Source organism: Citrus sinensis, chromosome 5 (assembly GCF_022201045.2).
Source record: "Citrus sinensis cultivar Valencia sweet orange chromosome 5, DVS_A1.0, whole genome shotgun sequence".
NCBI classification, from domain to species: Eukaryota; Viridiplantae; Streptophyta; class Magnoliopsida; order Sapindales; family Rutaceae; genus Citrus; species Citrus sinensis.
In genome coordinates this window covers 37,202,953-37,227,254 of record NC_068560.1, presented here as the reverse complement: position 1 = coordinate 37,227,254, position 24,302 = coordinate 37,202,953, and the positions used below count along the sequence as shown (strand labels likewise).

Here is a 24,302-nt window from a genome sequence, read left to right as displayed (position 1 = left end):
TCAAATTTTGGGTTTTGTTAGTAGAGGTTGAATTTTTTTTTTAAATGTCAAAATATCATCTATTTATTTGACTATTTTATTTTATTCTTTTTATAATATAACTTTAAAAAATTTACTTATTAAAGTAATTTTATAAATTTTTAATAAAAAATTTTATTGACAACCAAACAACTAAAAATTTTTGGGTAAAAACTATATTTAAAAAAACTCTACTTGAAAAGTTGTACCAAACAGAACCTAAGAAGTTGTTTGTTAAACGTCTAAAGTATAAAATTTTATTAATTACAGACTTTTTTTAATTTTATTTATTTATTTTTTGTAACTTATATATGATTTTTTATATATTTATATCTAAATAGAAAAAATAAATTATTGTGACTTTTATATAAATGGAAAAATGACTCAATGAGAAGTAAATATTATATTCTAAAAACATCTCTATAAAATAACACATTTCTAAAACTGTAAAATCTAATTTTTTTTTTAATTTATTAGGATATAAATGTTAAAAAAAATTAAGTTTACGATATTTTTTATTATAAAAACAAACAAGATCTCACTTATATTCAGATATTAAAAAATAAATATGTCATTTAAATTTTCATATTAAGATCCAATTAGACTTTAAAAAAAATAAGATCTATTTATATTTCAAACAAAAAAATAAAAACTACCTAAATTTATTGACGTAATTTTAATAGAAAATAATTTTTATCAAGATATTGAAAGGGAAAGGGTGTTAAAAGTGTCACTTTCTAGATTAGACTTGAATCATGGGCTTCTAGGCTTATATGTACAATTTTTCCCGGGCTTTGATCGCGGTTTTATAATAAGGTTGTTTGTAATTTACATAACATTCAAATAACGATTTGAAAAGGAAGAAAAAAAAATTTTAAATTCCATTCTGGTCTAATGAAAGTTTAAAAACCTGACGGAGACGGAAGTGTGTTATCGGGATTAGGAAAACAATGCACATTGAATCCAGCTGGCAAATCATCAACTTTTCTCCCCCAATCAACCCCCAGCCAATGCAAGTCAGAAGTCACAGATAGACGGGAAAAAAAATATATTTAAAATTAAAGAAAAAAGGGCAAGAATGAGAGTCCGTCCTCTCGCCCTTCTTCTACTCTTTAACTTTTGCCGTTAAGAATTCATTCAGATCCAACAAAACCCAAAATTAAAGCCATCATCATCATTATTCTCACCAACAATTAAACAAACCTCAATTGAAATGAATTAGGGTTTCAAATTTTAAACTCAAAGTAACCACCCTTTGCCTTTTTATCAACTTTTCCTTATATTCCCTTATCTACTAATTCCTCTTTCTCAAACAAACACTGAGAAACCAAACTGACCCCCAGAAAAACAGAAAAAAAAAAAAATGGCTACGAGAGGAAGCAGATCAGAGAAAGTGAAGAGAATTTTTCAACAATTTGACACGAACCGCGACGGTGGCCTTAATAGAGAAGAAATGGCGGCTTTAGTGGTGGCCGTAAACCCTAGAGTCAAATTCAGCGACGAACAAATCAACGCAATTCTCGACGAAGTATTCCGTACTTACGGCGAGTTCATCGACGGTGAGAAGGGTTTAACTTACGACGGTTTGTTACGGACCTACGATGATGGTGCTGGTGACGTGGACAGAGATTTCGATGCGTTAGGCCTCGAGCTCAATTTGGACGAAAACAAAGGGCTCTCCATGGTTTCTGAAGCTTCTTCGTCATCAATTGTTGACGAGAGGGCAATTGCGTCGCAAAAGAAACAAAGAACGGCCGCTTGGGCGGTTTCGCCCAATCACGGGATAGTGTTTGATGACACGTGGAAGATTGTCGATGATTTGGAGATTCTGGTGAAGAGACTGAAAGCGAAGCAAGCAAAAGATGGGAAATTGAAAGGTGATAATTCTGATGCTTTTTCGGACGCTGGGTGGTCTAGAGAATTGGGAACGTCAGCTGAAATATCTGAAAAAAGGGTATTTTGGGAAGAATCGACACATGATTATGCTGTTTTTGTTAAGGAATTGGGGGTTTTGAGAAATAGAGCAGATGGGGCTAGGTCTAGAGAAGAAGCTTTTGATGGCCATATGGCTATTGGTAGGGTTTTGTACGAGCACCAATTGTTTAAAGAGGCTTTGGTTAGTTTTAAAAGGGCTTGTGAACTGCAACCAACAGATGTTAGGCCACATTTTAGAGCTGGGAATTGTTTGTATGTTCTTGGGAGATATAGAGAGGCAAAAGAGGAGTATTTGTTGGCTCTGGAGGCTGCTGAGACGGGTGGTAATCAATGGGCATACTTGCTTCCTCAGATTTATGTCAATCTTGGCATTGCGCTCGAAGGTGAAGGTATGGTTTTAAGTGCCTGTGAGTATTATAGAGAATCTGCAATTCTTTGCCCAACTCATTTTAGAGCTTTGAAGTTATTGGGTAGTGCACTTTTTGGGGTGGGAGAGTACAGGGCAGCTGTTAAGGCATTAGAAGAGGCTATTTTTATAAAACCAGACTATGCAGATGCGCATTGTGATTTAGCATCAGCTTTGCATGCCATGGGTGAGGATGAGAGGGCAATTGAGGTGTTTCAGAAAGCTATTGATTTGAAACCGGGTCATGTAGACGCATTGTACAACTTGGGCGGGCTCTACATGGACTTGGGTAGGTTCCAAAGAGCTTCTGAGATGTATGCTAGGGTTTTAGCAGTGTGGCCAAACCATTGGCGGGCACAACTCAACAAGGCTGTCTCATTGTTAGGGGCTGGAGAAACTGAAGAGGCAAAGAAAGCGTTGAAGGAAGCTTTGAAAATGACAAATAGGGTTGAGTTGCATGATGCAGTATCGCATCTGAAGCAATTACAGAAAAAGAAGTCAAAAGGTAATAGAGGCACCAATGGGGAAGGGGGTTTTGATATTGTAGAACCCTCAAAATTCAAGACTGTTGGTGAGAGGACTACTGTTAGGCAGGATTTAGCGAATGCTCTGGAGATTAGGGCTTTCCAGAAAATTACTAGGTTGAGTCGATGTGATGTGGAGCTTCTAAAGAAAGAAATGAGTGAAACTGATGTACCACTGTCTTATTCTGGAGGTGGTGGTCCTCAGAAATCCATACGTAAGCCTAATTTGGAGGAAATTCTCCGCAAGTTCCTTCATTTCCTAAAGCCTGAAACTTTTCAAGGGGCTGTCAAAGCAATAAATGAGAGGATCCTCTCTGTCTTGGATGAAACTGGCTCAGCCAGGGTGGACTTGGGCATGTTTTATGCTATTCTCGCACCCATTTGCAGTGGTTCTCCAGAAAAGCGGAAACGAGTTGCCTTTGATGCACTTCTGTGGCGTCCTGTTAATGAAGGGAGCACTCAGGTTAGAAAGGTTGATGCTGTTAGATACATCAAATTATTGAGGGCTGTTTATATTCCTTCTCACGGGGTTAGTGAAATGATGGAGGTCCATGGAGAAGCAGACTCTTCAATGGTATCCCTCAGCGAGTTTCTTGTCATGTTTGATGATCCTGATTGGGGATTTGGCATCATGTCGACTCTGATGAAGCTTGAAGCTGGGGATAGGAATCGCCATGGACGTCATGTTTGCTCAGTTTGTCGCTACCCAATTATTGGCTCTCGCTTCAAGGAGATGAAATCACATTTTAGTTTATGTAGTCAATGCTACAGTGAGGGAAAGGTGCCACCCACCTTTAAGCAGGATGAATACAAATTTAAGGAGTATGGAAGTGAGTCTGAGGCAATGAAAGATAAGTGCATCTGCTTTACTTCGCAATCGCATAATGCTTCATAGCTAGTTGGCTGCCACTTCTGTCCTTGGGTTGATCTTGTATTATTCCTTCCATGTGATTTTAGTTGTTCAGTGTGAAATATAGTGCTCATGTATGTGTTTAGTGGGTATGCATGCCCTTGTATAATAAATTGTTTCAACTGGTGGCTCTGACAATCTTCTTTCATGACAGCTATTGTAGAAATTCTTCTCTTTGTAATTTTTGTATACTTGAGATGATGTATATTTCCTTTAACATCTTTTGATCCTCTTTGCATTCCCCCATTTGTTGTGTTCATTTCTAGCAGCTGATAACTGTGCGACATTTAAATTTTCCGCCAACTTTTGAATGGAAAGTTGTGTAATTCTCCTGTATACGAGAGATATGCCGATGATAATTTCGCAGATGTTACAAAGTTTGTCACTCTTTTTTTTTTTGGGAAGTGACCTGCCGATAGCGCAGGAAATTATTGCTCTTCTGTTGCTCCCTTGTTAACTGTGATGATCTTTGAGTTGAGCAAAAACTGCTCTCTTTAATAGCCATTCGTGATTCGTCAGCGTGAGGTTAATTGCGAATATTTTTTTTGTCTCTTGCATCTTCCTTGCTTACTAAGTTTGCATTGAGCAAGTTCTGATTTAGACGGCATTGCTGTTGCATTAACGATTAACAAGAGGGCAACATAATACGGAGCGGTCTGGGATGGTTGGTTAGGAACTTAGGACATTCGGCTCTCACCCCGAATGACCCACCCGGGCTGAATTGAATCCTTGCAATGGAATCTTGTTTTCACTTTTTGTAGTCACATCACTGAGGTCAACACCCACAAAAATTACGCCAAAAAATGATAGCTGCTTTTAGCTGTTATGCTAATGAAAAAAAATTATATAACACTTTCACGGACAGGTAAATTAATTAATTATTTTTTTCCAAAAAAAAATTAATTATTGAAAATCAGGTGAACTAATCACATGCATGTCATGATAATAGCAATTATCACAAGGGTATGCTATTAATGATGGCGGCAGAAGAGTAATATAGCAATTATCACAAGAGTATGCTGCCCATGATGGCGGCACAACAGTGACATATCACATCATTGCTTCCACCATTAGTCTCATCTGTATATATGATATATCACTTCGTTTCATCAATAGCTGATTTATTTGAAGCAATCAATTTTAGTCAATTTATGGGTCCGGTTATGGTGCAAATGTAGTAATTGACGAGATAAAATTTTCATCTATTAAGTTGTCGCAACTTTCGTCAATAATTGCAGCATCTGTCGGTGTACTACGTCAACTGTGTGTGATATGGTGAAAAACGTTGTACGTATGTATATAGTGCGATGTGTTTTTAATATTTTGGTTTGGGCTTGGGCCACACCACATACCTTTTCTCCCTTTTTTTTGCCCCAAGTAAAACTTTTAAATGGTCTGTCCGTACATAATAACATGCCACTAACTAAGTCCTTTAATTTTAAGACCAGTTGGTAATTGGTACGCGATGCGCTTCCCTCTCAAGCAATATCCTCGCAAAGCTACAAGAAGCAGGTAGCAACTCAACTTTGCTTTGAATCTATCCAACGTCCTTCATCATTTAAGGATGCTGGAAAAGTAATTTGGAAAGAAGGAATTTAAATATTTATATTGGGCGTCTATGGCAAATCTATTTAAGGGGTTAATTCTACTATATGCTGAATTTTGATCTGATTCATCTTTTTTCTAGAACCCAATTCTGAGTCAAAACATTAACGACTGATAAAGAATGTTCCCAAAAATAACCGTGACTGAAATTTTAGTAAACTTATAACTATTTTAAATATATGTCTATAATATATTCTTAGTTACGTATATAGTTTTGGACTTAAAAAAATCCTTCTAAAAAATTTGTATATAACACTCTCACATGATGTATTTATGATATATGATGACATCAAATACAGCATTGCAAGCATAGTCTCCTACTCTAGGTTGATCTCCTATATTTTTGCAACTACATCGTTTATATTAGTAGTATTTTAGTGCAAATGCAATTATGAATTTAGATATCATATCGCTTTGCTCTTTATTGTTTGAAAGGTAAAATTAATATTTTGTTTTCTTATTGTCGGATTTTGTATGAGCGCATTGTGGTTTTATTATTGCCATTCTCGATTATTAATTAGGTAACCAATCTTCATTATTTCCTCCATCATATTTGATTTTGATGGAATATGTCGCCAAAAGCAAAAAGCACTCACCATTCACTATCATGTTCTCGATCTCTAGCATAGTTGGCATATATATCGATTAATAGATTTCTGATGAGTTTTATTTATTTATTTATTTGAGATATTTATATTTAATTTATTATTAGATACGTGTATGGGTTGTGTTCAATTTTGACTAACCAAATTCAAAATATTATGCAGGTAAAGATAAACGTCCATAAGTATAAGCTTTCAAAAGAAGAGAAAGATCAACCCCTTATCGAGTTTAAAAGTTTGTTATGTATGATGGTCAGCAGAATTACAATGTTTACATTTGGTGAGGCTGTGTTCATACATCAGATCAATAACAAAACTTGACCACCATTACCGATAAATGACTGTGTTTATGTTTTTTTATTTTCTTCTTGCAAATCCTTTACATATATGAAGCAGTCATGGTTTTCAAAACTACATGAAAGTCAAGCTTTAATTTTTTTTTTTAATTACATGAGACTAGACAACTAGTTTTAAATTGGTTAAACGACAGAAAATTGTGATAGCTGGGGATCACTATTTTTCATTTAGTATATACTCATCTCAAACTGGCAAGTGGAGGTCATCATAAGAGCGTTGCCACTGTGGAGGCACACTAAGGAAAACTAATGACATCTTTGTGGGAGGTATTTTGCATTGGTTGAAGAATGACCACGAAATCCTTGCGCTTGATACAGAAAATGAGAGATCTATTCTGCTCAAACTACAACTCATATTACATGAGACTATAACTGATAAACTTTCATCGCTAAAAGTGTACATTTAACGATGAAATGAAATTTTCATAACTAAAAGCACCCATTTAGCGATGAAATTTAATTTCATCACTAAAGACTTTAAATTTTACTGGAAAGTCATCTACCAAATTTTTTTAAATTATCATATTTATTAGTGACGAAATTCAAATTTTTATCGCTAAAAGTGCACATTTAGCGACTACATGAAAGTGAAGCTTTGAAATTATTATTTTTTAATTACATGAGAGTATGCAACTAGTTTTAAATTGGTCAGACGGCAAAAAATTTTGACAGCAGGGGATCGCTGTTTTCATTTAGTATATACTCATCTCACACTGGCAAGTAGAGGTCATCATAAGAGCGTTGCCACTGTGGAGGCACACTAAAGAAAACCAATGGCATCTTCGTGGCAGGTATTTTGCATTGGTTGAAGAATGATCACGAAATCCTTGCGTTTGATACAGAAAATGAGAGATCTATTCTGCTCAAACTAAAACTCATATTACATGAGATTATAACTGATAAATTTTTATCCCTAAAAGGGTACATTTAACGATGAAATGAAATTTTTGTAACTGAAAGTACGCATTTAGCGATGAAATTTAGTTTCGTCACTAAATATTTTAAATTTTACTGGAAAGTCATCCACCAAATTTTTTTAAATTCTCACATTTATTAGTGACGAAATTCAAATTTTTATCATTGAAAGTGCGCATTTAGTGATTACATGAAAGTCAATATTTGAAATTATTATTTTTTAATTACTTAAGACTAGACAACTAGTTTTAAATTAGTCAAACGACAGAAAATTATGACAGCTGGGGATCGCTATTTTTCATTTAATATATACTCATCTCACACTGACAAGTGGAGGTCATCATAAGATCTATTCTGCTCAAACTACAACTCATATTACATGAGATTATAATTGATAAACTTTCTTCGCTAAAAGTGTCCATTTAACGATAAAATGAAATTTTCGTAACTCAAAGTACACATTTAGCGATGAAATTTAGTTTCGTCATAAAAGATTTTAAATTTTATTAGAAAGTCATCCACCAAATTTTTTAAAATTCTCACATTTATTAGTGATGAAATTTAAATTTTTATCGCTAAAAGTGCACATTTAGTGACTACATGAAAGTCAATCTTTGAAATTATTATTTTTTAATTATATGAGATTAGGCAACTAGTTTTAAATTGGTCAGACGGCAGAAAACTGTGACAGCTGGGGATTGCTATTTTCATTTAGTATATACTCATCTCACACTGACAAATGGAGGTCATCATAAGAGCGTTGCCACTGTGGAGGCACACTAAAGAAAACTAATGGCATCTTTGTGAGAGATATTTTGCATCGGTTGAAGAATGACCACGAAATCTTTGCGTTTGATACAAAAAATGAGATATCTATTTTGTTCAAACTTTAACTCATATTATATGATATTATAATTGATAAACTTTCATCGCTAAAAGTGTACATTTAACGATGAAATGAAATTTTCGTAACTAAAAGTACACATTTAGCGATGAAATTTAGTTTCGTCACTAAAGATTTTAAATTTTACTGGAAAGTCATCCACCAATTTTTTTTAAAATTTTCACATTTATTAGTGATGAAATTCAAATTTTTATCGCTAAAAGCGCACATTTAACGACAAAATCAATTTTTTATCGCTAAACGTGCCCATTTAGCGACGAATCAAATTTTCATTGGTAAATATTTTAAATTTTGGTGGAAAGTCATTCACCAAAATTTTTAAATTTTCACTTTTTTATCACTAAAGTGCACATTTTAAGATAAAAAATGTTATATTTCAAATTTCCTTTTGTAACGAAACATTGTGGTCGCAAAAGGTGGTTTTAGTGACGAAGATAATTTCGTTGCCATAATGAGCTTTTGCAACGAAGATGTTTGTCACTAAAACCACCTTTTGCAACAAATATTCTTTTGTCGCTATAGATGGAATTAGCGATGATCACGTCGCAGTATAGTGTATTTTCGTTATTGAATATACACTTTTTGTTAAGAATAGTTTTGTAGCAATATGTCAAAATTTGGTCGCTAAAGATTTGGGTGCCAATAATTTTTTTATGACTAACATTTTTTGGCGACGAAACAAATTTGTGGTCACATTAGCCCTTCTTTAGCGGCTAATTTTTTTATCGCTAAAAATATTAAATATTACTTTTATGCTATATCTTTGGTGACGGAAAAAAATGTTGTGACATCAGCATGGCCCTTTCAGCACCCCAGAAAACACTCTCTGCATAACCTCAACAACCTTCAGGAATGAGATACTGAAACATACCAAACATGTACCCTTCATTGTTCTCTTAAGCCTAGTGCCAAACAAAGAAACATTGATTTCCTGGTATTGGCCAACAAAGATTTGTGAAAAAATCCCAACTACGAGAAGATAGCCCATTACCTTTTCCAGAAAATGCAAAAAGCTTCCACATAGTTTTTCAGTGTTTGGGTTAATGCCAAAAACTAAGAATCTTCTCTCAAACGTCCTTAGGTTTCTACTCTCACAAACGAATGAGAAAACAAATACAAACCAATTAAAGCAACTCATCATCGTACCCTATTGGTGTGCCATCTCTGATTATTGAGAAACAATAGCAAAAACTCGCCGCCTAGAGTGATGATGACAAGAATGCTATCAAAGATTCTCAGAGCCTAAGTTAACCAAAAACAAGTATGAGAATTTGGAAAAGGATCGAGAACAAGAAATGTGCATAAAGGAACAAGAATTTCAAATGAAACTTACTTATCTTAGCCATCATGCTAAAAGAAATTCAGGAGATAAGATAATTTCTATAGATATTGTGCTGTTATGTGTAGGATTTCAAATTAATTAAGTGAAACAACCAGCAGGGATAACTAACTTATAGGGAAAAATAACAACTTGAAACTAACCAAAATAAATCCTAACTAAACTGGTCTCAATCGCTTATATAATATATTATATACCAAAAAAAAATCATTCAAATAATATTAATAATTAATAATTGCAAATAGCTTATCTATGTGATTATGAACCAACAACCGATACTCTTGTCTTTGCAAATTACAATTACGGTAGCATAAAAATTAAAATGTTTTGTTTTACGTGTCTTTTGTTGGCCAAAAAGCCCGGAAAAGTCATAAGAATTATGCTATGCTAAAAATACTTTTGTTAGTGCTAATTGTAGTCTAGTTGGTTAGGATATTCGGCTCTCACCCGAACGACCTGGGTTCGATTCCTGGCAATGGAAATTTTATAATTTTTCTATTTATTTCGGCGGATGAGCTTTTTGTGCAGATCACTCAAGCAAAAGGGCAAGTCAAACGGGCCTAAAAGCTTAAGAGGAAAGCCCAACTGGTAGAGTGTGGATTAAATTTCAATATGGATGGATGTTTCCTTTTCATTTTATTTTTAAATTTATATAAAGCATTTAATCATTTTTATTTTAATTTCCATTTTATTTATGTGAAATTAGTAAAAGGACATTAACAAAAAAAGATGAACAGTTAAATTTCATGAAGGAACAAGCTCTTAACGGCTTTTCCATCTTCAATCATGCACTTCCGTAATTGTACATCACGCCACCTTAAAAACACTCTAATAGAAAACTATGGCATTTAAAGTATTAAAATAAAAAATGGGAGTGATTTTCTTCCATGAACGAGAATTTTTAGTTTGTATTTTTGAAATAATATTGGTAAGAACTAGCTGTTATATATTTATTTTTTTATTTTATTATAAAGCAGATTCTGTGAATCATAAAATTAAATGGAATTTTAAAATAATATATGAAATAAAATGAAGGGTCTAATATCACACATTTTTTTAACTTTAATGAATTTACCATAGATATTCCAAATTTTTTATTTCACATTTTATCCCGAATGATTTATCATTGATTAAGTGGTGAAAATTCTTTATAAGATCTAAGTGAACTAATTATATTATCTTATTAACCAATTAATGAATGCCACATTGAAATAAAAAATTAAGATGTAGCATTGCTTTTATGAATTAACAAATAAAAGTAGTTACGATTCTCTCCAATATCTTAGGAATTAAGATGGAAGTTTGTGCTTTGACTTATGGCAGATTATTATTAAATTCCTGATGAATTTAATGTGCGTGACATTATCTATTTAATTTTCATTTGCATCCCCCCCCCCCCCAAAAAAAAAAGAATTCCCAGCTAGCACATTTCTTTAGCAATGAAATGGTAAACAACAATTGAAATTAGAGTCAAGAAGTCAAAATTGAAGTTTGTTTTTGTGAAAAACATCTCATGAAGCATCATCTATTTCATGTGCAAAGAAGGATCAATTTAATCAAACACTATTTCTAACCAAGACAACAACTGTTAGCAGAAATCAACTAAAATTAAAATAACTAATGAGGGTTAGTTGCTGAACAAAACAATAGGCATAGTGTAAAATCTTTCAAGAATGATGCACAAAACACGCAGTACAAGCACGTCAAGTTTAACTGAGAGGTTAGTTGGGCACATTATATGTGTGTTTATGCTAGTTATATTGACATTGTTCGTTGTGATAGCTACAGAATAATCATCATCTTTAAATTGTTTCCATTATCACCTACAGCTTCCGCATCATCTCCTCCTCTACATCCACTTGAAGATCTAGAACCAGGGAAGCAAAAAGCATGACTAAATCGAACCAAGCTTTGGAGAATATGGAACTTGAAACCCAACACCAAGATCTAGAAGAGGCTTTTCTACCCCGGCTCTTCGTTCAGAAAAGTCAAGTCACACTTCTCCTCCCTATTCATTTCATTTTGATTTTCCTTTCCCCAACACTGCTTCATTGCCTTAGTACAATCATGCAGCAGTCTTAGTTCTTATAATCCAACCATTAATTTTCTTACAACTATTTTAACGAGTCTGTCAGGTATGTACTTGCAAGATAAAAAAACTTGTGTGGATTAGTGACGTATTCTACTAACTGCAATCCTAAAATATATTGCCAATGGTTTATACTATCACTTTATCATATTGTTTATAAAAAAGATTTTCCCTTTAGTTTTTCTTTAGTAAATTGTGTTAGGTATCATCCAAACAAGAAACAACAAAGGTTTCATCTGGGATTCAGTTTAATCAATTGTATTATCGAGGAAAATTCTACACTATAAACAATATTATAAGGAAAATGTCTATTCACCCTTTCTTGGAGTAAATCTCATATGCTTCACATTGAAGAATACAGATAGATAGATATATCAAGATAAGAATATGAGAGAAAAAAAAAATCATTATCTCATTCCAAAGAAACAACGAACAAACAAATTATAAGACCAAACTGTGTAAGGTGACATAAATAAATATGCATAAATATGAACCAAAAAGTGTGTGATAGAAGAGTTCTACCACTGGCTACAACAATAAGCAGTTCTACTTATTCATTTGTCGGTCTTGCATTTTCTTTTTCAATGACAAGAGGTCTCACAGAAACCTAGAACATATTTTATGATTATGACATGAGATAAGCATACCAAAAATAAAATAATAAACATTAAACTAAACAAGCGAGATCAATTTCCTGCTCCTATGCCAATTTTGGAAGGCAATAAAGGATGGGTAGTCATATGGTGCCTATGCTTATCAAAGATTGTAGTTGTGATCAAGTTGTTTTGGAATCAACATTGACCTCCAAAAAAGGAAAAATAAAACCTGCTGCATGATCACACTGCCTTAAGTGACAATCTGATGTCAAATTTCACCTATTTTAAAACAAATGAGCAATCAGTTTTCTAATCAATTGATTATTAGAGCATTATTCAATCAAGCTTCACAAACGCAATATCCTTTGATATTAAATAATCCAAAAGAATATTCATCCAAATTTCTTATTCATGATGCAATTTCAATTGAAAGAACATTTGATGATCAAAATACTTACATCAGATAAATGGAAGACGGGCAAGAGATAGCGACAACATTTTGAGCACGCTGTGCTTCACACCTATACAGCTCATTTATTTCTTTTTTAGCTCACTGAGCTCCACGTCATCTCTCGTTCACTGCAGTCTGCGTGCGGTGCATGTCCTTATCAAATCACATTTAAGCGTACATAGATAAACAACATCAACCTAAGACAATATTTGAAATTTTGCAAGCATCTTGAAAAAAGCAAGAAGACTGTCCACAAACAGTAACGCATACTACTATGTGGCAAATGCAAAAAAATATACAGCGAATTCTGGAATAACACATAAATACCTTCCGTTCTCTCTTATCCTCTTTTGATTCTTGGTCATGGTGCTTCCTCTTCTGCTGTTCAGTTTTTGGGGCACCTACAAACTTCATCGGATCCCGCGATCCGAAAATCTGCCCCGTACCCGAATTTTAAAGCGCGGGGCTAAATAAAAGATATCTTTGAAAATTTCCAAATGTGGTGGCGAAGTATAATGGTGCGCATTCCCTAGTTTTTTTAAATAAAAAAAATAGATAACTCCAAGCTACTGAGCAAAATAAACATCACAATTATTTATGAATATAAGAAAACTTGTGAACAAGATAAGGAGAGAAAAATTTTCTGATTTAAATTTCTTCTCATTTTCTAAATCTGCACCAGTTTAAATGTTTCATTCAATGTGTATGTGTATTCAACTTTCAAGCAGCAGTTTCACAAATTTAGTTAAACATCAAATCACATGAAAGAGGAAATATAAAGTAAGAAATTTGAAAAAGAATTTCGTTAAATTATTTAAATCCTCCACAATTTATAAGAGAATTCATTTACGAACTGATCCAACAAAATTTCAACTATCAGTAACAGCAAGAACAATATCAAAGCAAACAGTAACTTGTCTGTGCAGTCGACGGTAGTCAATTTCTTATGGAGAGCTGACGAGAGTGTTGAGATGACACAAAAGAGGAACTCGGCGAATTTTGTTTTAGTCAATTTTAAACTAAGGTAGTTTAAATGTTTGTTCATTTTCAAAATGGGTCAGGTTCGAGGGCCTAATGAAATCCCTGAACCCTACCCGAAATAAAAATAGGGTTCGAGTCTGTTCCAAAATCAGACCTGAAGTTTTTTTAAACCATTTTGGAGGCCTATATCCGAGTCAAATGAACCGTATACCCACAGGTTTGGGGACCTCCAAGGAAATTTGTCATCCTTATTCCTTACTCCGAACACACCTTTAAAACTCTCACAAAATCCCGTTATTTTATTTATAGGCGTTACAATTATGAAAATTGCAAAACATGGTAAAACATTATACTAATCAAATTTTAAATGTAATTTTTTAAAAATAAAAATCTTATCATTAAGTAATTCATTTCTTCATTATCTGAAAATTTTTTAAATTTATAAAAAATAATTATATCATAAATTAAGATTTAAAGATGGGAGGGTTCATAATTTACGAATGTAAAGATTTTAAAAATTCATAATTGTCTAATTCCAATAGCAAAATAACCATTTTCACAAAAATGGGGTTATATAAGGATTTTAAAGAGGTGTAAAAAACAAATAATAGTCAATCTTATTTTAGGTCAGCGTGATTGCCAGAAGCATCACCGAAGAAAAGCCCACCACTGGCCCATAGAAACCTAAATTTGGGAGCCCATGCTTCTAAATACATCAAATTCGAAAGCGATAAAAAATGGAAAAATATAAAATAACTTCTACTTTTCACTGCAAAATATAGCATCCGCGCAAGTTCTTCTCTAGCAAAGGTTTGTAAAATCTGTGTCTTTGGAGCCTTTTATATCACAGTAATTGCGTTTCTGATTTACTTCTTATCATTTTTCTCTTTTAATGTCTGGTTACTTCGCGATCAATTGTTTACTCTTGTATTAACACGATCTATTAGGGTTTTGTTCCTATTTTAGTTGAAGATTCTAAGAAGTAGATACTTTTGGGGACAGAAGTGATGCAGATCTGTAGACGGCCTTTGTTTCCAGTTTTTTATTTGTTTTTCTTTTAAATTGGAAGAAAATTGTTGAACTCAGTGCATACATGTTGAAGAATGTTCTGAGTTTCATGAGGTAATTGGCATTATCTAAACAAAATTAAACGAGTGATGGGGTCAGCTTTTATGTTCGTAAAACTTACTGTGAGACACTCCCAATTTATAAATCTTGAGATTATTTATTTTACCTGGCTGTGTCGTCAACTTGTTCTCCATCTTTTGCGTCAAAAGTGTTCCAGCTATGGCGGCCATTTTTGGAATGCGTTATCAATGTGTTTCTGTGGTTTGTTCGTGTAGTATTGATCATTGATCCTTGCTTCATAACTTCTCATGGCTTTTCAATGTATGCATTACTCGGAATAATGCTCTAACCATTACTAGCTGGTGGCGTAATTCAATGATACATGCATTTATTATATTCCTACCTTGTAGATATAAATTACCACATCAGGGTACTAAGTTACCATTCATAAGGTCTTTTGTTACAGAGCAACTTACAGACCATACAATTTTGGTGTAACGATCACTTCGTGTCTCCTGCAGCACATTGTAATATAATGTTTTGATGTGATTGCATTATAGTTTTTAGTTTAGCATAAATGCATTATAGGAAATATATCAGCGAAAAATTTACTTCATTCTAAGCTTTGCTGAACTTCTTTTGTCTTCGAGCTGTCAACATGATTAATGTCACATATCCTGTTTATACTTGAATTTGGCTGAGTTAATATATCTAGTGTAATTTTATGTGCCTGCTTTTTGCTATAATAGTGTCTCCCTCCCTCGATACTGCATGCACCTGTCTTGGGAGAAAGGGGTGTGTCAGTCCTTTTGGGTCCTTATAGTAATTTTCAACGAGTTTGCAAGCATTTCTGCTCTCTGTGAGGAAGTTATTTGTGGCTTGAAGGAACCGTTCTGAACTTTCTGGATTTTATAAAAGAAAGCATTTTAGGAAGAATCAATTTATGTGGTTCACAAAAAATTTATGAGTAACTTAATGTATGAGTATATTCGCTGATAAAATCTAGTCAAATATTTCTCAATACGAAACCAAGAAAAAGCCTGTGAGAAGTGGGGAGGTCCGTCTCACATCTCTGGATAAATTGTTAAATGGTAGGGTTGTTGTCCCTTAAGTTTTAGTTATAGTGCTTCAATTTAAACACTAATACTGGCTGAGTGCAACTGGTAAATGATTTTCCAATAAGCCAATGCGGATATGTTTGACTTGAGGAAATGTGTCCTTGTAGATATACATGGTATGCTTTGGGACTTGGTGATTGTAATTTGAAAGGTGGTATCAGAAAAGGATTTTATTTTACTGTTGGAATTTGGTGCATGCATTTGAAGGTAAGAGTAAGAAGTGGTCCAATGGAGATAATCTTTGGGTGTGTGATTAATGTTGACAGGAAAGCTGTGTTGTGGGGGTGGTGTATTTGTGGATCTGTGGTGTTTTACGTGATTAATAGGAGATTTAAACATGAGTTCACGCAGCAGGAGCATTAGCAGGAGCCGGAGTCGGAGTCGAAGTAGGAGTCCACGAGATCGCAGGTTCCGATCTCGACACTCTTCCTATTGCGACCCTCCTTTAAGGAGAGAAACACGTCGCAGTTTCAGGTTCTTGGTTTTCTAATGGCCTTTTATTTTTATATGTTTTTCAGAATATTGGTGCTTAAAGAGGAAAGGAATAGCCTTTTTTTTTAATAAGAATTAAAGATAAACAATCAATGAGCATCTTTGAAAAATGTGTCATTTGGGATCTTCTGTTTGTAGTTCATGTTCTGGCTTCCAAGGCAATTTTTCTGTATCTGTCTTTGTCCAGTGGTTCCCTTTTCTACTTTTTACACTTCATACTGTAATATTCCTGAACTACTCTGAACTTCTGCTCTTTGGAGAGGGTGGAGGGTGTACTCAGTCACACAGGGGAGCATGATTCCTGTGGGGCACGAATGAGTTTAGTTGTTGTGGCTCACTGCCTTTGCATGAGGCTGGGTTCTTCTATTGTTTGTATGAAGACAGACCAAGTGAAGAAGAAACTGATGAGGATTTAGACTGAGTTAATTTAGTCAGCTTTGAGAAAGGGATTTAGACTCCAAATCCCTGATTGGAGCTTTCTTTTTGAGTTAGATGCCTTGTTGGACTGCAACCTTTGCTTTTTTGCCTCTGAGCATCAACATTCTTTCTTCTTTAGCTTGATGCCTTGATCAGATGCTGAATTCTTCTTCTTCTTCTTCTTCTTCTTTTAATTCGGGAAAGTGAATCCTTCTTAGTATTAGGATGTAAAAGAATGGTTTAGTTGGTTATTCTCTGAAGATATATCTGTGAGAGTTCTGTGAGATTTATTTTTTTTGCTTAAGTAAACATTGTGTCTCTAGATAATTATCCATTAGTTGATTGAAATTGCAAGTCTTCTAGATTTTTTTTAATTGCTGCTTCTTTCATTGTTTAATATGTCTCTAGCCAAGGCAATCTGTGCAACAACTGCAAGCGGCCTGGTCATTTTGCAAGAGAGTGCCCTAATGTTGCTGTTTGTAACAACTGTGGTCTTCCTGGGTAATGGAACCTTCTTGCATTACCATCATAGAACTACTGCAATTGCCAACAATTGAGCTGCCCATCTAATATTTTCTTTTCAGGCACATCGCATCAGAATGCACCACGCAGGCACGATGCTGGAATTGTCGAGAACCTGGACATATGGCAAGCAACTGTCACAACGAGGGCATCTGCCACTCTTGTGGCAAAACTGGACATCGTGCTAGAGACTGCTCGACTCATGTGCAGTCAGGGGGGGACTTGAGACTCTGCAACAATTGCTACAAGCCGGGGCACATTGCAGCAGACTGTACCAATGACAAAGCATGCAAGAATTGCCGGAAAACAGGCCACATAGCACGCGATTGTCAGAATGAGCCTGTCTGCAATTTGTGCAATATAGCTGGGCATGTGGCTCGACAGTGCCCAAAGGGTGATTCTCTTGGTGAGAGAGGCGGTGGTGGCGGTGGTGATGGTGGCGGTGGTGGTGGTGGTGGAAGATATGTTGGATATCGTGATGTGATCTGTAGGAGCTGCAACCAGATGGGCCACATGAGCAGGGATTGTGTGGGACCCTTGATCATTTGCCGCAATTGTGGAGGGAGGGGTCATATGGCATATGAGTGTCCATCGGGGAGAATAGCTGACCGTGGATACCGGCGGTACTGAGTTGGCATGCTTTGGAGCTCATAAGTTTTTGTATTTGGTTTGCTGCTTGTAGTCTTAACGATTAACTCTTCAGCAACTATAATAGAGCCTCGACCAATTTTATTGCCTAAAAAATTATTTCTTTGGGATAGTTTAAGCTGTGTGTAACTGAATTTTTGTCACGGTGCTCTGTTGCTATGGATGTGGTTTCAGGTCGCGTAGGTACATTGGTTTTTCCCATGGTAGCTGAGGCTTGACCGTGAAATCTTCGTTTTTTTTTTTTTTGTAGAGTTTATACTTGACTTGTCAATGAGGTGATGGGTGTTATCTAAGAAAGTATCGAAGGGAAGGGTTGAAGGTATTCTTGTATTTGTTAACTGTTCTGTTGGAACCTAGATGTAGTTCTTTATTAAAAAGAAAGCCGGGTGTTTTAATCTTATATTTTTTCCCCTCAAAAATATCATACAAACGCTCCAATGAAATGTTGTATTTTCATGTAAAAATTTACTAGACAAACAAATTTTGGATCGAAAGGGGAAAAAAAAACAAAAACCCAAAACCAATAACGGCAAAGAGTAGATGGATCCACTTGTTGTCGCCACTCATATGACATTACTACGCTGTTAAGTTTCCCGCGTGTATCGTGGAGAAAGTGCCAGTTTTTTCTACCCGCCAGTGACCGTTAATGTTTTTGAAGAAGAAAAAGGCGATGGCGGTTAATTTAGTCGTTTTGAAGGAGTCTAATCTATTCTCTCTATCATCGAGTGTTGCTAATAATTAAACGACGGTAAGCATCAACGTCACGCGGAAGAGCCGAAACTCCAAAAATCAGCATATTCCAATTTTGGCTCGTGAACACGCACAACAACCTAATCTCCTTCAGTTTCACTTGCAGCTTATAGCAGAATCAGATGCCGTAGCTCATCGATCTCGGAGTCATGGAGACATCAACATTGACCCCAAGACAGAAGTACGCAGCGGCGGCGCTGTTCGCTCTGGCACTTCACCAGTCACAACTTGACCGAACGCGGCATTCATATTCTCTGGTACCTCTAATAAATGAGCAAGGCATGAGCGCTAACGAGAGCTTTCGGCTTCAGACCATCCTCGGCTAGTTTACTTTCGCCTATTTTTTGGTAACATGTGCAAAAGTACTCTTCTTTCCATACTTTCATAATTCATTTGCATCGGGATTAACATATTTACTTAATTTATTGATTGTTGGAATATGATCTGTTTTGAGACTGGTTTATTGAGCAAATTAGGGTTTCTTTACGGTCTTTAGAAATTAGGGATTGGAATTGGAGTACAAGCAGTGGTGGGCTTATTTTGTAAATTTGATGTAGCTGGAATGTAGAATGTATTGCTTATGTATATATGAATTCGGCTTTTGTAATAGACAAATTGCTATTGTTAATTGCTTTGGACTTTTGAGCTGTTTTTTAGGATTGGATGATCAAACAAGGCATGAGCTTATGGAAACTGCTGGAGTTTCTTCACAAGTCAGTCACCATGTTAAAGCGGTATGCATAAACCTTTAGAATTACTTGGATTAGCAAAGAAAGAGGAACTTATTGTTTTTGAGCTTTTATTTGGTGATTATTAACTTTAGCAACTACTAAAGTTTGGGACTTACTTTCATTACAGTTAGTGAACTAGGTCTGCTTACAGTTGCTTCTGACTTTCAGTTGAATAGAGTTCAGTTGGGATATAATGACTTATTCTTTTTTATTACTGAGTGTTGCTTTGATGTAGAATGATTGGACTTTTGAATATTTTTAAGTAAAACTATCTATTTGTGTGAGTGTGTGTGAGAGTGAGATACTATTATCCTAAACAAATAGTCTAGTATTTGAGGCCTAATGTTAATATTAAAGTTAGAGGGGATATTGTAGTAGAGCAGGAAAGGTGTTTCTCTACCTATTGATTTACTCCTAAGATGGTCTATAAAATGATCTTTTGTTGATCATATTTGATGTGGTTCTGAAATGCTTTGTCTGCACCATTCTGCAGTTGAGTATGATATTTATTTTGAGTAATGATACAGCCACAAACTCTTGTACAAACTTATTTTGTACAAACTGATGTGTCATGATAAGATTGGTTGAATTAAATATCACTTGGCCCACATGATTTGTTTTTATTAATTTATATTTTCATTCAACCAATGAATTGATGCCACGTCAGTTTGTACAAGAGTTTGTGGCTGTATCATTACTCATTTATTTTATCACAGTTCTCGACATTACTCTCAGAGGGAAGTGATGGAACTTCATCAGAAAGAATGAACACCAAATCTGTTGATGCTATGCTGCTGCTTAATATGGAAAGCTCTGCTATCTCTTCGGTGGATGGTTGTGGAAATAATGAGTATGAAATTGAATGCCATGAGAAATATTGTTATGTCAAGACAAAATCAGTCTCTGCTTGGGATACACTGCTGATGTGCCATAAGAAAGTAACAGTCCTTTACGAGCTTCTTTCAGCTTGTTTAGCTGAGAATACTGATGCTGATAAGAATTGTTCTCTAAAAAAGGGCTATGATGCTAGGCATCGTGTGGCTTTACTAGTGCTGTTAACATGGCTCAATATCAAATGGATAAAAATGGTTTTTCTGCTGAAATTATTAGTCATATTTATTTCGTATAGCTGCTTGGTGGCATTTGCTTTACAAATGCACGCAAAAGCACTGATGCTTTCAAATAATTTTGTTTACCGCACTTGTATGAGGACCTCTCGCAATTGCCATTTGTCTTCTGAAGTTATACCTTACATCTTCTTCAAGAATATTTTGTTTTGTTGGAAGCTCTAGAGACAATAGCTGCTTGCTCCATAGTGGCTACAGGGCAAAGAGCAAGTTGAAAAGGAAGGTGAAATAATAAATTCAGAAAGCAGTTGGACCATGTGGAAGCTTGGAGGTATCATTGGTGCAGCTTCTCTAACTGGAGTAACTGTGATGGCAGTTACTGGCGGTAATACTTCTGTATGGTTGGCCAGATATTTTATCAATAGAAATTTGTGATAATATGCTTTTGTTGAAGTTATTTTTGACTCTTAACATGATTAGCTGCCCCAGCAATTGCACAGGGATTGGGTGCTATAGCTCCTAGGTTTGGGAAGTCTTGTCCCTGCAATTGGAGCGAGTGGATTTGCTGCAGCCGCGAGTGCAATGGGATCAGCTGCTGTTTCAGTTGCTGTTGCTGCTTGCTTTGGAGGTATTGTAGAAGTGACACTGCTGACTTCATCTTCAAAGTTGTTGGGATTTCCTGAACACTTTGCTGAATTGCCTAAGTGCAGCCCTGTATTGCAGTAGGCAATCTAAATTTTGTTTCTAGCATTTTTAATTATACTCAATTTATGTGCGGAGATGCTTTCTATAACTTCTATACGATTCACCCTGAATAGCACTTTCATATCTGTTGTCCTAAGGACTCTGAGACTAAATAATACAAGGATATCAGAGTGCTCTGTCAAAAATTGGAGCTGGATAGCTGAAACTGGAAGGTTTGATTTTATGGATATCTTGTACATTTGAAAAAGGCTGTGATCTGTTGATTTTGAATCTTGTGGCATTTTTCATACATTCTTCTAGGGGTCACGGCACTTCAAGGAATCAATCTATGAACTGAGGATGTCAGATTAGAACTAGCTTAAGAAGATATGATGATTTATGGTGACGAAAATGTCAGATGATACCCCTGGTGGAGAGATAAGAAAGGAGGATGCTCATTTACTTGATGTCAGATTAGTTATATTGTCAATGCTTGTATTTTTTTTTTTTAATTTAAAATTGGAAGGGAAAATAGAATAAGGTGGATGCTATTTACTTGCTCTTTTTGCGTCTCTGGAGCTAGCCTTACAGGCAGCAAAATGGCTAGAAGAATTAAGAGTATCGACGAATTTGAGTTCCAAGATATTGTACAGAATCACAAACAAGGAGTGAGTTTTATACTCCCAGGATCTCTTTTGATTGTAGCCTCACTTCACAATATCTCATGATCTTCTTATTGATCATGTCTAATCTTCTCTCCAGCATTTAGCAGTCGGTATTATGATCTCTGGACTTGTCTTTGAGCAAGAACATTTTGTCCAGCCTTGGGAGGGTTATAAGGATTACTTGGAGAGGTTAGAAATACATGATTTCATTTCTGTCGTACCCAACCCTGCCACAGAAATAAAAAGGGGGACACATGCTTATAGCACAAGACATGCATCAGTCATTTCTGGCATGGAATATAGTTTGAACTTCCTTTATCTCTATAATTAATTGATATTACATTTGTGGTGGGCCTTTTCAATCTACTATTAATCTGGTATCAATAATTCTTCATTTGCTACAAGCTGCATCTCATTTGTTTATATTAAAGTAACTGATATTAATTTAATAAATATTTAGGTATGCCCTGTGGTGGGAGTCTGACAAATTGATTGCTCTGAGCACAGCAATAGAAGACTGGCTGACTTCAAGTACTTTGATGAATCTTGTGCTTGTGGTCACCATTACCACAGTTGAGCATTTTTGACAATCTTGCTTGCTGCAGAAATTGGTGAAGTTGATAAGCAAAGGTGCCATGGTGACTGTATTAAGCACACTTGTATCGGCATTTGCTCTGCCAGCAACATTGGTTACAGCATCTGATCTCATAGACAGCAAACGGGCAGTTGCAGTTGTCAGGTTAGTACATTTTTATTTCATTGGTGTAGAAAACCTTCTAAGTTAAGAAGATAGTTTAAATAGCATTTTCGTGATTTTCTTTATACTTACCTGATGAACTCAACAGAAGGTTAAAAGATATCGGAATGAGATCTTCATTCCAATCACACTATTATCTCCTTGTTAGGTTTCTAAAATATAGATTGCTTTCAAATTTAATGTTAAGCATGCCAGGTTAGCTACGTGCTTTTAGTTTATAAATCACAGTATGCACTAAAATTTTGTTTCTACAAATATCAAAGGTGATTTAGGTTTTTCTCTTGAAGACCATTTATCATGGTTCAATGTTTAAATTCTAAATTATCTGTTGCAAGAAATGCTTGTGTTACAATCTCCCTCTCTCTTCAATTTCAGATCTGACAAAGCTAGTGAACTGCTTGCTGAAGTTTTGACGAAGGGATTACAAGGAAATAGGTGCAAATGATCCCGCAGTCAGTCATTTTATTTTATTTTATTTTTGTGTAATTACTATTCCCTCGTATGTTATACCTTAGCTCCTCCACTCATGCGCAGACCTGTTACTCTAGTAGGCTTCCCGCTGGGGGCCCCAGTAATTTTTAAATGTCTCAAATGTCTGGCCGAAACAGGAGACAATGGTATGATTGCCATTTGTTTATATATTTCACTTGGCTGGGTTGATTGTTTGTTGCAATTACTGCTTTTTTATTTCTGCAGCTGGATTTGTTGAAATGGTTGTTCTTCTTGGACGACCAATTTCAATTAAAGATGAAAAATGGGAGGATGCAAGGAAGGCGTTTGCCTTTGATTAATTCCTAGTATATTTGTCCCCACGACTTTTGTCCTTTAAGAGGTATAGACTAAGACTTGCTATTGTTTCGTAGATGGTAGCTGGGAGATTTGTCAATGCTTATTCTACTAATGACTGGATGCTAGGAGTTGCTTTCCGTGCAAGGTAGGTGACTTGGAGGTAATCGAAGTATGACTCGTCTGCAAGTGAATCTTTTGCCATCATATTATAGACCAATAAGCATGTTGTGTTTATCCATGCTTTGGCAAGAAGCAATTTAGCTTTTTATGCATTCTTCAGTGATTAGGTTAAGTGTGCGGTTAAGAAAACCTTATATAATCAAAACTCACAATTCAAGGTAGCTTGAATGCCGGGTAAATGACAAACTATAATATAGTTTTCTCCCATTCAGGACTATCTTTATTGTTATCTCCACTATGCATGTGTAAGCTCAAATAGCTAGCATATTTTAACTATATTTTTTGCTTCTACTGTACATGACTTAATCGTTTCGCATGTCCTGTTTACTTTCTGATGGATTGGCTGGAATTCAACCGGTTAATAGTAAGTGCTGAATTCCCTCTCATTTGCAAAAGGTCTCATGCAGATGATTGATTTCAACTGGATTTGCGGATGGATGTTACTGAACTTACATAAAGCCACTCTTCCTACCTTTGGATGACAAATGAAATTTTGGAACAGCTTGATTTGGAGAGCTATTACCCAGTTTTTAGAACCACACGATCTAAACACCCGTGAGCATAAAAATTCGGTAACCTAATTTCACCAGCACATTGAGATTTCGATTTCACATCAGCTTATTTTATTTATTGGTTGTTTTCAATCAAGTATGATAAATGGGCATTATGCGCTCAGCAGAAGATCGGCTCTAGTCGCCAAATAATTTATATTCAGACACCATCAATCTCATCTAATTACATCCATGTCTTGTAAGTCACATGCTGGCATAATATTGCAGCGAT

The 24,302-nt window shown here is 35.3% G+C and overlaps 3 protein-coding genes and 1 long non-coding RNA gene across 34 annotated transcripts; 3 read left to right on the top strand and 1 right to left on the bottom strand.

The window, feature by feature from the left end:
• The first annotated feature begins 957 nt into the window (after positions 1–957).
• On the top strand, positions 958–4,012 carry LOC102611369 (uncharacterized TPR repeat-containing protein At1g05150-like). The gene has a single exon (XM_006473531.4). It carries the CDS (start codon positions 1,382–1,384, stop codon positions 3,776–3,778), a length of 2,397 nt encoding a protein of 798 aa, XP_006473594.2. The 5' UTR covers positions 958–1,381; the 3' UTR covers positions 3,779–4,012.
• An 8,055-nt stretch (positions 4,013–12,067) lies between these two features.
• LOC102611064 (uncharacterized) lies at positions 12,068–13,681 on the bottom strand. 3 transcript variants are annotated; one of them, XR_001507765.3, is made up of 3 exons: positions 13,565–13,681; positions 12,658–13,179; positions 12,068–12,478 (listed from the first exon to the last, which is right to left on the bottom strand). It is a non-coding gene; the product is annotated as an uncharacterized LOC102611064 (long non-coding RNA). The 3 variants fall into 3 exon arrangements; XR_001507766.3 differs by having other exon boundaries at positions 12,658–12,785; positions 12,978–13,663; XR_370233.4 differs by having other exon boundaries at positions 12,658–13,667.
• Positions 13,682–14,280: 599 nt separating this feature from the next.
• On the top strand, positions 14,281–24,235 carry LOC102625336 (uncharacterized). Of its 29 annotated transcripts, none has more exons than XM_052440670.1 (12): positions 14,760–16,291; positions 17,135–17,227; positions 17,311–18,644; positions 18,753–18,993; positions 19,304–19,380; positions 20,670–21,166; positions 21,287–21,361; positions 21,450–21,796; positions 21,891–21,982; positions 22,254–22,324; positions 22,399–22,532; positions 22,926–23,210. In XM_052440670.1, the coding sequence occupies exons 1-3, from the start codon at positions 16,155–16,157 to the stop codon at positions 17,876–17,878; spliced, it is 798 nt and encodes a 265-aa protein (XP_052296630.1). In that variant the 5' UTR covers positions 14,760–16,154; the 3' UTR covers positions 17,879–18,644; positions 18,753–18,993; positions 19,304–19,380; positions 20,670–21,166; positions 21,287–21,361; positions 21,450–21,796; positions 21,891–21,982; positions 22,254–22,324; positions 22,399–22,532; positions 22,926–23,210. The 29 variants fall into 29 exon arrangements, with proteins under 29 accessions (XP_052296607.1, XP_052296613.1, XP_052296630.1 ...); XM_052440669.1 differs by having other exon boundaries at positions 20,664–21,166; XM_052440667.1 differs by having other exon boundaries at positions 20,094–21,166.
• Positions 18,796–20,669, top strand: LOC127898639 (uncharacterized). Its single transcript, XM_052441372.1, has 3 exons — positions 18,796–18,967; positions 19,304–19,380; positions 20,094–20,669. The coding sequence occupies exons 1-3, from the start codon at positions 18,796–18,798 to the stop codon at positions 20,667–20,669; spliced, it is 825 nt and encodes a 274-aa protein (XP_052297332.1).
• Positions 24,236–24,302: the final 67 nt, after the last annotated feature.